Raw genomic sequence first — 16,180 nt, forward strand, 5'->3', positions numbered from 1 at the left:
GGATGTTGGGTGGGATGTAAGATAGTTTAGTTAAATATAAGATTATATTTTTGTACATTATTCTGTGACTTTTGTCAGTAGCATTGGCTAAATTTGAATAAATAAATTTGGGAGATGGGATTTTTGTAGTCGGTCAGATGGATGCTACTTATGCGTCATCCCGTTGGCTGTTAAAGAACAGGTGTATAGGGAAAATAATGTGAAAGTATAACCATTGGGATTAGTTATTAATGGGCAGCTGCTCTTGTATGTTGGAGTAGTTGTGTGTAGTCCTAGCCATGCCTAGTGAGAGAGTTGATCTACGTTTTATATATATTGGTTTTTCTTGATCTATATTGTACTAATGGTATTGTTGATTTTTGTTTTCTGAGATGTATCAGGCTATGTGGAGTAACTTTAATCATGTATTTGGATTCGGATGTATTTTATCACTTGCTGTAAACAGCTTTGGATTGTACTCTCTTCAGAAGAGGCAGTATGAGTGTAAACTAACGTGGCCAAATCTGGTGAGGCCATTGGTGTTCATGAAGTTGCAGTTAGCTCTGTAGACGAGCTTTGTAATGGACTCAGTGCAATATGGGCGTTTCTGCTGTTTTTCTGCCTGGAGTTGAGTGAATGAACTGAAGATTGCTCAGGGTTCTGCACTTTGGTCCACTTATTTAACATTACTGTTGACTAGTTTAAGGTGAACTGGTAGGATCTAAAAGAATGTAGTTAGCTTCTCATCCCCACATTTTTTTAAAACATTACTTTGATCAGCCTAACTTTTACAGACTAAATTTTTTTTCCTTGGGATGTTATGGGTAATCAACATTAAACTGACTTCCATATAATCCCCCTAACTAGTTTCTGCCAGTCATGGCTTTACTGTTTATATCTTAATACTGCCTGTCTGTTTAATACCCGAACCTTAAGTCTTTAAGCTTGTGCAACAGATTTCATTTATCTGAACTCTAGATCGGTGTTTCCCAAGGTATTATCCAATATGACCCCATTTCAGTACTTAATTGATGAACCCCAGATGATGCTGAAATCAGACTCTCAGCTTCCCCCCCCCCCCCCCCCCCCCCCAATCCCCGCTTCTTATCAACAGCATGAAAGCAGGCAGTAGCAGCAGTCGGCACAAGGACCTGTATCGGTGTGCACTCGCAGACCTCTGTCCTGTGCACTAGGGATGGGTTGTTTGCAAAGACATGTTGTTCGCCAACAAGAGTGCATACTCTTGACAGTGTGTGCATGTATGAATCACAAATGCACACACCATTATGCATGCAATATCGTGCAAAGAGCGTGCACTTTTTAAAGAAAAGTTTGCCCTATTTTACATGAGGGCAACTCTATTAATTGGCACCAATCTGTGAGCGCTACAGTGGGGATCACAGAACCAGTCTATAAATGGCACTTAGGTGCATCTCACCTGTTATAGAATACTAGCCCAAATTTAGGAAAACCCACTTAGGTCAGTGGCTGGTGTAAGCTGGTGTGCTGTGCAATGCAAGTAATCGAGTGTGTTCTGTGAATCTAAGTTGTGTACATCCACAGCCCATCCATGTGTAAACCCCCTTGCTGTTACACGCTAGGACTGGTGCATATTTTTACAGAATAGCACTTGTGTGTGTAAATACCAGATATTAACATTGTCACGTTTGTGAGCCCTTGTACCCAGACGGAGCACAGTGATGAGGTGTTGGGCCTGCGCCCTGTCGGGCAGCCGAGCAAACCCTGATGCTTCACCTGAGAGGACCACCGTTCCCTGAGGGTTGAGCCCCCAGGTGCAGGCGGCCCGCAGGACTTCCGGATACGGCAGGGGTCAGATGGCCACAGACAGTAGGCAAAGGAAGACTGGGCTTGGACAGAAGCTAGAGTTAGGTCAAGCAACCAGCAGAGAAGAATCAGGATCAAGTAGTAGTCAGGTCAAGTAGCAAGCGGAGGGTAATCAGGATCAAGCAGAGGTCTGGTCAGGCAGCACGCATAGAGGCGTCGGGTTCCAAGTAGAGGTCAGGCAGCAAGCAGAGAGTAGGCAGGTTCCAAGCAGAGGTCAGGTCAGGCAGCAAGCAATAGAAGACAAGTCTCTGTAGCACAGGCAGATCTACCAAAGTAGAAGCCGAAGCAAAGAAGTGAAGTAAGATGGCCCTTTAAATAGCCCTTGGCATCAGGGGAAGTAGCATCAGCTGGATGGGAGCGCTCCTTGCCCCCACCATTAGAGCAGCATCAGCTGGCAGGGATGGCTTCTCATAGTCTCCCTGCCGAAGGAGCAGGGAGAGCAGACCAACCCCGAGGAGCCGGAGGCGGGACGATAGGGAGGCAGGACAAGGGAACTCAGATTGGTCAGCCGGCAGGAGAGGGAGGTGGAGTCTAGCTGGCTATGGCCAATCCAGGGAACCAGAGGCGCGGTTCGAGTTCCCGGACCTCCGTTCCCGGAAGGAAGGCCCCCTTCGGGCTGCCAGCGTTGTCATCATGGCCGGCAGTCCCGGAGGCAGAAGAGACACGTTGATCCCGCCATGGTGGCCAAGGAGAGTCGTGAGAGGTTGGGACATGGGAGTGTCGGCCCAGCCCACATGGCCGACGCTTCCCGTTACCCGGGTGGGTCGCGACAAGCGCACCACAGGTGAGGGCGCTCGACAAACATTCTGTAAACCACGTGGCACTTAGTGCTTAATACAAAGAGGGGATAGTGTGCACTGTTTAGACATAACGCACACTCCTTTGCAAAGCATGTGTATGCTTGTCATTCATTTCAGAATGGAAAAGCATGGGGGGGAAATGACATGAAATTTTTTTTTTTTAGGGTGGTCATCCCTACTCTGCATGGGTTCCAGTTTATCACTACTAGGCATAAGTTACAGTAGAAGTTCAGAGAGAGGGGGAGCAGTCTTATTTCTGACTCCATGTACTAATGTGATCCTATCGGCGCTGGTTTCAGTCAACCTAGGTGAAACTTAGCATTACATCCCGATCAATTAGCTTTTAGTGGTAATTACCCTAATCTGCACCCTCCCCCCCCCCCCCCCCCCCCCCAGACATCATGCTGTTACACACTAAACAAGGTTTACTATTTATCGTACATTCTAAAAGAATGAGACCCACGGAGATGAAGATCTAACATGGGTCCTCTCCATGGCATTGCTCCCACTGAATTATTGGTCCAACCCCTACTTTTTAAATTTCAAAGTATTTCACTTCTCAGTTGAGATTTTTGTGCTTTCTTTGCAGCATTTCCAGGGACAGATTTTGAAATTCGGGTGTCTGTAGGCACCGAGGGGAGGTGAAGGGGGTACCCCTCAGTCTTTGGGTCCAACACCTCTGCTGCCCCTAGTTCTAAGATCAGTATGAGTATTAAATGGACAAGCAGTGTTTAAGCTACAAACAGTAAAGCTGGTTTTTAAACAGGGTTCCAGGGGTGATCCAGGAAATTACAGCCTGACGTCAGTGCCGGGAAAAACAGTGGAAACTATTATAAAGAATAAAATTATGGAACACGTAGACAGACATGGTTTAATGGGACAGATTCTGCATGGGTTCAGCCAAGGGAAGTCTTGCCTCACCAAGTTGCTTCATTTCTTTGAAGGTGTGAATAAACATGTAGATTTGTTCTGTTTGTCTGTCCTAATTAGATTGTAAGCTCTATCGAGCAGGGACTGTCTCTTCATGTTCAAGTGTACAACGCTGCGTACGTCTAGTAGCGCTATAGAAATGATAAGTAGTAGTAGTAGTATAAAGGTTAGCCGGTTGATGTAGTATAGATTTTCAGAAAGCTTTTGATAAAGTTCCTCATGAGACTGCTAAGAAAATTAAAGAGTCATGGGCTGGGAGGTAATGTTCTGGTGTGGATTAGGAATTAGTTATTAGACAGAAAACAGAGGGAAGGGTTAAATGGTCATTTCTCTCAATGGAGGAGTGTGAACAGTGGAGTTCCACAAGGATCTTTACTGGGACCGGTGCTATTTAACATATTTATAAATGATATGGAAATCGGAGTGACGAGTGAGGTGATCAAATTCGCAGATGTCACTAAACTATTCAAGGTTGTTAAAACATGTGCGGACTGTGAAATATTGCAGGAAGACCTTAGGAAATAGGAAGACTGGGCATCCAAATGGTAGATGAAATTTAATGCGGACAAATGCAAGGTGATGCACATTGGAAAGAATAATCTGAATCATAGTTACCTGATGCTAGGCTCCACCATGGGGGTCAGCAACCAAGAAAAAAAGATCTAAATGTCATTATAGATAATATGCTGAAATCCTCTGCTCAATGTGTAGCAGCAGCCAAAAAAGCAAACAGGATGCTAGGAATTAATAGGAAAGCGATGGTGAATAAGACCGAAAATACTATAAGGCCTCTATCACGCCATGGTGCGACTGCACCTTGAGTATTGCGTTCCGTTCTGGTCACCATATCTCAAAAAAGATATAGTTGAATTAGAAAAGCTTCAAAGAACAGCATCCAAAATGATAAAGAATGGAACTCCCTTCATATGAGGAAAGGTTGAAGTGGTCTACAAAATCCTGAGTGATATAGAACGAGTAGAAGTAAATCTATTTTTTACTTGTTCCAAAAGTACAAAGACTAATGGACACCTAAGGAAGTTACGTGGAAATAATTTTAAAACAAATGGGAGGAAATATTTTTTTCACTTCACGAATTGTTAAGCTGTGGAACTCATTGCTGGAGGATGTTGAACTTGTTGCCGGAGGATGTAGTAACAGCGGTTAGCGTATCTGGGTTTTAAAAAAACCATTTAGACAAGTTCCTGGAGGAAAGTCCATAGTCTGCTGTTGAGACAGACATGGAAAAGTAACTGGGATTGATAGCATGGAGTGTTGCCACTATTTGGGTTTCTGTCAGGTACTTGAGGCCTGACTTGGCCACTGTTGGAAACAGGATACTGAGCTAGATGGACCATTGGTCTGACCCAGTATAGTTACTCGTTTATGTTCTTCTGAGTTAGAAAGAGCTCAGTGGAGTGTGCAGTGTCACTCTGCAGAAGCCCCACTCACGTGAATTTGTTCTAAAGAGAGACTCGTGCAAAGGAGAGAAGTGATGCATAGCAGAGACTGAGTTTGCGTTCCAGCTCCAAGGCCCTCCACTGCGCTTTTGCAGCTTGTTACAATTCTGCAGCCTGGATTGTGGCAGCAGACTGGTGGCTATTAAAATTGGGCACCGGAGCAGTTGCCAATGTTGCCTATTCCTAAACTTTTTAGTATACATTTTCTTATCTGCAGTCCAAGGGGGGAAAAAAGCACAGCTGTAAGTGGATTATGTTATTAATGCAAAGAAAACACCAGTCACAACTGCTGTGAGTGCCTTGCTGGGAGGGAGCCCCTTTCACATGTACATAAATCTCTGTGTTTATGGGAAGCGGGTGCCTCCCATAATAAGGTAGTTAAGGTTTTTGGGAAGGGCTGTTACTGATGCCGTATTTCTGTTTGTTTTTCACTCTGTTTCCTTCTGCATGCCCTAGACTTCTTTCCCTTTTCTTTGGAGAGCTCTTTTGCCCTGGATGGATTGATATAAACCCCCACATCTTTCCAGCAACCCATGTACTGAAAAGCATAAAAAGGCTTCATATTCATGGTGATACTACAAGCAGATGTTTTTATGTATTTAGTGGGCTCTACTGAAAAACCTCAATTTGCATCCTCACTGAAGCTCCCTGTTCCCCAAGGCTAGTACTTACATGACTGATAAATGCATATAATTTATCAGTGGAGTGGAGGAGTGGCCTAGTGGTTAGAGTAAGGCCTAGTGGATTGCAAGGCCTAGTGGTCTTGCAATCCAGAGGTGGCCGGTTCAAATCCCACTGCTGCTCCTTGTGATCTTAGGCAAGTCACTTAACCCTCCATTGCCACAGGAACAAACTTAGATTGTGAGCCCTCCTGGGACAGAGAAATATCCAGTGTACCTGAATGTAACTCACCTTGAGCTACTACTGAAAAAGGTGTGAGCAAAATCTAAATAAATAAAATTGACAAAACCTTTGCTTATTTAGCTAGGTGTTTCTTGCCTCCTGGAAAAATGCCAGGTTCAGTAGAAACAGAAATGCAAAGCATTACAGTTATCTGAGAGATGGTTGCAACTGGTTTAACAAACGAGTTTGCCTTGAGGTCGTGAAATAGTGAAATATACCTATTTTTAAAATCGCACAAGATTGCTTTTCTTTAGTTTAGAACTTCATTTCCAATATACTTTTTCAATTTTTGTAGTCTCCTTTCTTGTTCCTTCTTCCTGCTTGTTGTCATAAATCTGTCACCCTTCTCATCTAATAGTCATGCTACCTTTATTTCTTTAAAGATATTTTTTATGAAGCAGAAAGACTTGTTCTGAAAATTAGATTAATTGATCTCTATTTATGTAGATTGTTTGTAATAAGTTTATAGTATAAGAAATGTGTATTGTTTAATTTATTCATTCTTTCAGTTTCATACTGCAGAACACATTTGAGGGGTGCTATGCTTTGTGTGATCTTTTTGGGGGTGTTTAAGAGTAGATGATGTGAGTTTGGCAGGGGAAGCCTTTATTATTCATTTCACTTTAAAGGGAAATTCCAGCCTCTCAACATGAAGTTGCACAGCTGGAGAGAAACATTCTTGTACTTTGGCTTTGATCATTTTTGTCAATCATGTTTTAACCACTTTGGAATACTGAGTAGCTGCTTTGCTCTTCCATCATATGTGTGTGATATACATCCTAAATTTCAACCATCATATTTTTTTAAATCAGATTTGTGTTCAATAAAATGACCCGCTGACATCTAAACAGAGCAGGGAGGCCCCTTGTCTCCCCCTTACCCCACTATTAATATTGATTCGATTCCATTATGTTCATTAAAAACAAATGTTTGGAAGTTGGGTTTAGCCTTTTTTTTTTCCTACCCTGACCCTGTAGTTACAATGGTGGCAGAGGCACCTCATCAGGCAGCTTTTATCGGCAACAAAGTTTGACTTTCTAGTCCAACTGTCACAAAATTAACTGAAAAATAGTGATCACTGCAGCGCTGAGCAGTTTAGTTACAAAAAGGTGCAAGTGTGGGTTCTGTTGCACTGATTACAGATGACACTTTTTTTCTCTCTCTGTAAAACTGGGTTTTGGGGCTCTCGGTATTGAAACACCAGTCGCTGACCCTTTTTACACATTCATTAGTGCTCCCTATATGTTCATTAGGGTCTGCAACAGATATTTATATATGGCACCCTTTGCAATTTTCTTTATCTGGAATATTTAAATATCACTTTTGATTTTTAGAGGTCTTTTATTAGACAACACAAAAACAGCCCTGCAAAGAAAAAGATAACAGCCAGTACAGCAAAAACGGCTAGTAATAATGTAGGAGCCAGGTGAAGGACTTTGGGATGATGGTGTCTGTTTTGCCACCTTGAGATTCTGTGTGACAAGGTGGTGGCCAAATCCAGAGGAATGTTAGAGAGAGACCTAACCAGCAGAAGAAAAGATGTGTTAAAACCCCTGTTGTTCAAGTAATCTGAGCTTGACTTGGAGTACTGTGTTCAGTTTTGGAGGCCATACTCTTGATATAAAATTGGTCCAGAGGAAAGCTTTTCTCAGTTTTCACTAGTTTTATGCACTGGTAATTCGAGCCCTACGTAAGAGCTTAAGAATTTTAGAGGTACTATCTAAGAATGAAGGCAGTTCCAAATAAAGCTGTTTTTTTTGCAACCGACAAGGAGTTGTCCCTTCAAATGTAAGTGATTCCAAGAGTTTGGAATTAATTTTATTGATTTTTTTCTTCCATAGTCTGTGTGAGTGTGTATGTGTGTATTTTGTATATGCCTCATGAGAAGGTAACATCAACTCTTGTAACTGTTTTTATTTTTATTTCTTTCACGTTCTAGAATGGTTGTGGTAACTTTTGTGTTTTAATGAAATTACTGTTAAAACGGAGGATAATTCAGCATCTGGAATCCAATAGATTACAGGACCCAAGGCTGCATGCATTTATCAGATGTAGGTCTTGTAGGATGAATCTAATCAATTTTGACTGAGTAACCACAGAGTTCGATGTGGTGCACTTGGATTTCAGCAAGGCCTATGACACAGTTCTGCATGAGTGACTTATAAACAAATTTGAACAGTTTAGGAATGGACTCTCTAAATTGACTAAAGGGTTGGAAACTGGTTGAGTAGAAGACGCAAATGGAGCTCGTATCAAAAGAGGATATGAGAGGAACACTGCAAAGATCCTCTCCTCAGTTTGATTCTGTTCTGTATGTTTGCAAGAAATATTGTAGAAGAGTTGTCGGGTAAAGTTTTTGTAAAATTTTGTAGCTGATCTTAAAGCTGCGGTGCAATAGACCTGGACAGTATGAAAAATATGAGGGAGGATCTAGTGAAGCTAAGAGAATTGAAAGATGGAAGGTCTTGCATTTTTGATGCCCACAACCTAAAGGAGTGGAATTCTGTGCACAAGACAAGAGTGGGACCTGGGGATGATCATATCTCATGATCTTAAAGTGACCAAACAGGTAAGGTGATGGCAAAAGACAAGAAGGATGGTTGGGTGCCCAGGGCAAGGAATAGCTAAAAAGAAAAAGGAGGTGATATTGCTTCTATATGATTCACTGGTGAGACCTTGTATAGCATGCTGTATACGTGTGGAGACCACACCAACAAAAGGTTGCGAATAAGACAGTTCAATGGTCATTAACTAAAATGCCAACTACTGTATCCGTTTCATAAAAGTGTATAACACAAGACTGCAAGATATGATAAAGACATTGGAATACATTTCAAGCGATAAAAGGATTTGGAATGAGCAAACACGGGATGAGGGTGAAATAGGTTACTACTGAGTCTATCCTAAGGAAAAACATCTTTACGGAAAGGGTTGTAGATGGATAGGAACCAAATTTACAAAATAATTGGGGGGGGGGGGGGAGGGGTGTCAGGGTGTTTAAACCTGAACACACATTGCTCCTCCTTGGATGTAGCAAACAAGTTTCTATACTTCTAGAGGTGCTCAAGACCAGTATACCCACAGAGTTGGCACCTCTGAGTAGTGATGGTGGGCACAAGAAAGGCATCGGCGTTCTATAAAGACTGGGGCAGGATTGGAGCCCTTCTGAGAGACGAGAAGGGATTGCAAAGCTGAGCAGGAGGTATGGATGTGCAGGTTGGGTTTTTAAAAAAATTTATCTGCTGGCGATGGTGGGAGGGGGAGGTAGGGGAGGGATTTCCTGACTTTATAGAGCCCGTCTTTCTTATGCTAAACCTGTTATGCACGACCTCCTTAAATGGGAGTCTGTTCTAGGAGTCTCATATGAATACTCTCAGTGGGAACGAGTGTTTAAATCGCTTCTTAAGGTGTTTGTATCTAGTGCTCTGATGGAAAACGGATACAGAATTTTGTACAGTTGGTATTACATGCCTAAATGCTTAGCGTCTATATTTCAGATGGGGTCTCCAATGTGCTGGTGCCAGTGTGGCATGGTGGGAGACATGGGCGGTCCTGTCCTCAAGCACAAGAATTCTGGACTAATGTTTTGAAATTTTGTGTTCTCTCTCTCACCAAAACTTCATACCCCCTGAAGTTAGAACACTGTCTCCTGCATTTCAGACCACGGGGTGTGAAGGTGGCTGTCCATCAGCTAGTCTCACATGTGTTTGTAGTGAGTAAGTTGATGCTAGCTGCGGCCTGGAAGAAACCTACCTTACTGGGATTTGGGGCTATTTTGCGGAAACTAGCCCATATCCATTTGATGTCTAAGCTAACGGCACTGCGTAGCAGACAATTATTGGCATACTCTCGCATCTGGGACCCTTGTGTGCAGTGGACTGCCCGTCCTGACTCTTCTCTATCCATTTTGTAGTTGGTTAACTGGGGGTGGGAGGGGGGTTACGCTTATTGATTTATCTGAAGTTTAGTAATCTTTTTGATGATTATGACATTGCTTCATGTATTTTGTATGATTAAGCTTTAATAAAATTTTTTGAAATGGGAAAAAAATCTGCCATCCTTTAAAGCAGTATTTTATTGATGTCAGAACACATTCAGAAGACTGTGGTCTGGTTGGTAGACTGGCATTGGATTTCTGATGAGTGAGCGAAGGGGCTCTTTGTGAGAGAGAGCCTTTCAATTAGTGTGACACACTCCTAAGGAGAGAGAGAGCCTTCTTCCAATATGTGGCATGCCCATGATGAGGGAGACTTGGCGTCTCTGGTACAGTGCTCCAACATAACACTCTCTGCTATCTGAGTGAAACCATCTCCTCAAAGAATAGTTAGTTACTTTTTCTTTAGGTTGTTTTTTTCTTTTCATTCTTTTTATGGAAAATGGCTCTAGAATACCAGAATGTGAAATGGTGTTAGTAAAGCTGAATAACTGATTTGTTTCAGAGCAGTATTGAAGAGCAGTCAGTGTTCAGCAAGCTAGCGTTTTCACTAGAAGTAACTGTTAAAGGAATGGAAATTAGATATTAATTATGCTTTCAATGGCTGTGTTTATTGTTCACACTTCACAATACTTTGTAGCTAATTCGGTGTTTAAGCTCAAACCTGTGTTGCAGGCAGACTCCACGGAAGGGGGTTCTAGGTGTGAGCTGGCTTACTTGTATCTGAGGAATCGATCATCAGTGCAAAACCTGCTTCATTAGGATACATTTTGAAAATGCTGGCACTCATTTAAAAGTCTTGCTTTAATAGGGAGAAGCTTTAAAACGTCTCCTTTGTCACGTAGGTGCCTTTTTAGATTCTGATCTGCAGATGCTGTGAGTGAAAGACTTGTCCATTTGTTTGGGCTTTTCCAGATCTGTGTATCTTACTGCTGTGCATGTGTATGGGTTGTTTTTTTTTAAAGGATTTTTTTTATTTTCTTAACTTTTCTATGTTTGTTCCCTGAACTAAGGGGCTGTTAAATGGAGACGGCCCTGGGAAATGATCACTCATGTTTTTCTCCCTTTCTGTCACTTGTGTTTAGTGCAGTGCACACCTGTATTTTGTAATTAGCTTTCAACTGAGGAACACTTGCAGGTTCTACATAATTTGATATAAATTATTCCAGCCACTGATCGTGTCCTGGATATTCTCCTGACGTCTCTTGCATTAGGCAAACTCATGTCGATGGCTGGCTGTGTGTGTTTTTAAATAGTCTGTGTGAGAACTTTTTATTTATTTATATTTTGCTATGCTGTAACTTATAGTTGTGCTATTTCTTCTGCAGATGAAAAGACAGAACATCCGATTTATAATTTTAATATTTGCTTCTTTCTTTTCAGGCAGCTGGCTGGAAATGATTTGTCTTATATCCACCCAAAGGCCCTCTCTGGGCTGAAAGAGCTCAAAGTATTGTAAGTAACTATAATTGGCAAGCTCATGAACTGTACGGCACTTTGAGTTATCAATTTATTTCAATTTCTGTATTAAACTTGAATAACAGCAGTATAATTTCACTTGACACATACACACTATTAAAGAAATCAACTTTCCCACTATACCCCTTTCCCCCTCAGACTGTGTGAGACTTCAAAGTCCCCATTTATCTTCATAGTTAGTTTTTTTTAATGTCTTAGAATCTTGATTGAATTTTATCATGAATAATATATGTATCAACAATTGCAAACAATAGCAGCACTGAAAGAAATCTTCATAGTTTGTCTTGACTTTAAAAACCATGTATGACTGTTTAATAAAGTAAATCAGTGCAGGTGCCTGACTAAACATCCATGTGGATTTGCTTGTCATCCACTCAACCAAAGGCGTTTTCCTTATATTTGGAATAAACTCTCTTGCATTGAGAGCGAACCTTACATAAGAACATAAGAGTAGCCATACTGGGTCAGACCAATGGTCCATCTAGCCCAGTATCCTGTTTCCAAAAGTGGCTAAGTCAGGTAACAAGTATCTGGCAGAAACCCAAATTGTGGCAACATTCCATGCTACCAATCCCAGGGCTAGCAGTTGCTTCCCCGTGTCTTTCTCAATAGCAGACCATGGACTTTTCCTCCAGGAACTTGTCCAAACCTTATTTTTAAACCCAGGTACACTAACCGCTGTTACTACATCCTCCAGCAAAGAGTTCCAGAACTTAACTATTCGTTGAGTGAAAAAATATTTCCTCCTATTTGTTTTGAAAGTATTTCCATGTAACTTCTTTGAGTGTCCCCTAGTTCTGCTTTTAGAATGAGTAAAAAATAGATTTACTTCTACTTTTTCTACACCACTCAGGATTTTGTAGACCTCAATCATATCTCCCCTCATCCGTCTCTTATTCCAAGCTGAAGAGCCCTAACCTCTTTGGCCTTTTCTCATACAGGAGCAGTTTCAGCCCTCTTATAATTTTGGTCGCTCTTCTTTGAACCTTTTCTAATTCCGCTATATCTTTTTTGAGATACGGTGACCAGAACTGAACACAGTACTCAAGGTGAGATCACACCATGGAGTGATACAGAAGCATTATAGTATTTTTGGTTTTATTTGCCATCCCTTTCCTAATAATTCCTAGCATCCTGCTTGCTTTTTTGGCCGCCGTCGCCGCCCATTGAGCAGAAGATTTCAGCGTATTATCTGTAACAACACCTAGATCTTTTTCTTGGTTGCTGACCCCCAAGTGGATCCTAGCATCATGTAACTATGATTCGGATTATTCTTTCCAAATGTGCATCACCTTGCATTTGTTCACATTAAATTTCATCTACCATTTGGATGCCCAGTCTTCCAGTTTCCTAAGGTCTTCCTGCGATATTTCACAGTCCAGATGTGTTTTAACAACCTTAAATAGTTTTTTGTCATCTGCAAACTTAATCACCTTGCTTGTCATTTCAATTTCCATATCATTTATAAATATGTTAAATAGCACTGGTCCCAGTATTGACCCTGTGACACTCCATTGTTCACCCTTCTCCATTAAGAGAAATGACCATTTAACCTCTACTCTGTTTTTCTGTTTTCTGTCCAATAACCAATTCTTAATCCACACCAGAACATTGCCTCCTAACCCATGACTCTTTCATTTTCTCAGGAGTCTCTTTCAATTATTTGAATTTTAGGGGATTGAGTAAGGCAGTATTATTTGAAGAATGTATTGAATGAGGCTAAAAGCTTATTATTTTTGGCTTGTATAATGATCAATGATTTTCTTTATGGTGTCTTTTTGAATAAGTTGTGTGTTGTCTTTTTAATGATAATCCACCATGTTGTATTGTGAACAGCAGAATATTAAGGTAATAAATCAAATATGATTCATGTTAGGTGATTTGGACAGAACAAAATCTAGTTGGATTTTTGCTACATTTTGTTTTTCTTCTAATTTATTCTCTTTTCCTGTTAAGCTGGGCTCATAGCTTTAAATGTTTTGTGTTTCAGCATGGCAGTCTATTTCTGCTCCGTAACAACCAGGGTCTGATCTTAGGATACTAGGTGTATTAATTTACAACAATTCAGCGTGCCTGTGCATTGCAATAGTGGTCAGCTAGAGGCTACAGACAGCAGTCCTTCCTGAGCCTGGTACTTATACCCAGGACCAGTTATAGGGTCTCACCACTGAGCCATGTCTAAGTCTGTTCTCGGGGGGCTGTGAACACAACTTCTTAAGGATCCAGATACCTGGCCATCCCGAGCAACAGAAGCTACCAAGCCACTCTTCTTGCCCACTCCTTGTAATAGCTGTGTTGGGAGATGCTCGTTGAGCATCCTCCACCTGATTCCAAATGTTGATGTCATCAGGGGAGTGACTCTAAATGGCTGAATAGGGCTGATTTGTACAGAATGAATTATTTTATCTGCTTATCAGATGAACTACTACTACCCGAAGGACTAGGGTGGGATTGACACAAAGCAGCTCCAGTATCTGTACGGAAATAATCACAGGATGCCTTTTTCTTGTGTTGGCTAGAAAATTTCTGATTGTTCAGGGTAATGCCTGCAGCAGCTGATGTTTCTCTGATCAGCTTTGAAGAACCAATGTTTCCAAACATTATTAGAAAAACAAAAAAGTACAGACTGAGCATATGAAACCTGTAACATTAAGAACGATATTCTCTCTCTCTCTCTATTCCAGAACTCTGCAGAACAATCAGCTGAAAACTGTTCCTAGCGAGGCCTTGAAAGGACTAAGCACTTTACAGTCCTTGTAAGTGTTCTGTGTTGCATTTTCAACATGTTCAATCCATTAAGCTAAGAACTTTGGGTCAGTGTGAAACGAGTTTAAAAAGTCAAATTTTACTATTGTTACTTATATCTATAGCTGCTACATACACAGTTCCTACTCTGGAGCCTATACTGTAGCCAAGACAAACATACAGGACAAAGAGCAGACTTTGAGAATTTCACTTTATTAAGGGAAGGATTTCAAGTTAACAAGACTTCTGATCAAGAGAAACGGGACTTTAAGATTTAAAAGTAACCCCAGAAAAGTGAGTTTTCAGGCTGGATTTGAATATAGACGGAGCATAGAGGACCAGCTCAGGAAGTTTATTGCAAACTAGAAAGTGTGGAGACAGCAAATGGCGATGGGAGGAGGGGGCAGAGATGACGGTGGCCTGCAAGTGGAGCTCCTGAGGAGAGAGCGTGAGGAGCTGTGGAGTGAATTTATTTATGCATTCTTGTTTCCCACTATTATCCAAAAATGTGAATGTGAATTCACGTGTAAGGGAGTCTGAAGCTGTACAAGTGGGTGGGGAGTTGGTATAATAAGCTGGAAATGCTTCTGTGAAAGGATAAGGGAACTGATTGAAAGGATGTTTCAAGAGAGTTTGATTTATAGTTCACATTTGCTATACCACTTTCAATAAGCATCTTCAAGTGGTTTACAAATAAAGAAATCAATGTAAAAGATACAAATGTATCACAAAGAACTCCATTTACATAAAACAACCAGCAGATATACCCAGCATAATTTGTGGAATTAGTAACAGGGACACATTCCAGTTTTTGAAGTGACCTATGAGGCTAGCTGAAAATGATTACTTCTAGTTGAAAACTTTGTTGTCATGTTTGAGTTTTGTTAATATTATTCAGAAAATCACATAGGCCTATATTAGGCCCATTAGAGGCCAACTGAATTTCTTTGATTTTGACTTTGAAACCGGCCTGAAATTCTAATTTGGCCATGTTTCTGGTTTCAGCTTAACTGGGGCAGTTTCTCCTGCTGTCTCAAAATGGCTGCCAAGACATAAGCACATAAACACCGCCATACTGGGAAAAGACCAAGGGTCCATCAAGCCCAGCATCCTGTCTCCGACAGTGGCCAATCCAGGCTTCAAGAACCCGGCAAAACCCATTAAAAAAATTAATTTTTAATAATGTTCAATGGGCTTTTCCCTCTTATGAGACTACTGCTGAAGGTCACGGCAGTAGTTTTGATGGTGGAGACGGTATGGGCTGCAGCAACAGAGGATTGCTCCTGCCCCAGTTAGGCCACTAGACCACCAGAGTATAAAGTAGGCCGGGGGGAGCTGATTGGTGGGTCAGGTGGAGGCAAGGAGGGGGAATGGATGCAGTTCAGGGGACAGGGCCTCGATGGCTTTGGCTGGCCCCTAGGGTCTATGATACACACACAAAAAAAAACCATAGTAACATAGTAGATGACGGCAGAAAAAGACCTGCACGGTCCATCCAGTTTGCCCAACAAGATAAGCTCATAAGTGCTACTTTTTGTGTATACCTTACCTTGATTTGTATCTGTCATTTTCAGGGCACAGACCGTATAAGTCTGCCCAGCACTATCCCTGCCTCCCAACCACCGGCTCTGGCACAGACCGTATAAGTCTGCCTAGCAATATCCTCGCCTCCCAACCACTAGCCCCGCCTCCCACCACCGGCTCTGCCACCTAATCTCAGCTAAGCTTCTGAGGATCCATTCCCTCGGAACAGGATTCCTTTATGTTTATCCCACGCATGTTTGAATTCTGTTACCGTTTTCCTCTCCACCACCTCCCTCCGTGAAAAAATTGGTACAAGTCAACCCCTTTGTGTATGTTAACCTTATGTTTGAAGTTGGGATTATGTGTACTACGAGTACAATCAGTAGGAGGTTCTGATCAGAATAACTGGCCAGGCTGTATGGGTCAATTGCTCTTCATCTGTCTGTTATGGATGTTAATCATACATGGTCATGCGTCGTAAATTCAGAATTCATATATACTTTCTTCATGGATGAATGTGTATGGGGGACATCACAGCCTGGCAACACCTCCACTGTTTCTCAGTGTAGTTCAGAACTTTTAAC

The 16,180-nt window shown here is 41.6% G+C and overlaps 1 protein-coding gene across 1 annotated transcript in view; it reads left to right on the top strand.

Moving 5' to 3' along the window:
• Positions 1–16,180, top strand: part of LGR4 (leucine rich repeat containing G protein-coupled receptor 4) — a 151,682-nt gene that overhangs the window by 68,894 nt on the left and 66,608 nt on the right. Inside the window, exons 3-4 of the mRNA XM_030200692.1 lie at positions 11,232–11,303; positions 14,012–14,083. Coding sequence (XP_030056552.1) covers positions 11,232–11,303; positions 14,012–14,083 — 144 coding nt within the window. The remainder of the gene's footprint in view (positions 1–11,231; positions 11,304–14,011; positions 14,084–16,180) is intronic.

The sequence above is a fragment of the Microcaecilia unicolor genome, chromosome 4 (genome assembly GCF_901765095.1).
Source record: "Microcaecilia unicolor chromosome 4, aMicUni1.1, whole genome shotgun sequence".
Taxonomy (NCBI): Eukaryota; Metazoa; Chordata; class Amphibia; order Gymnophiona; family Siphonopidae; genus Microcaecilia; species Microcaecilia unicolor.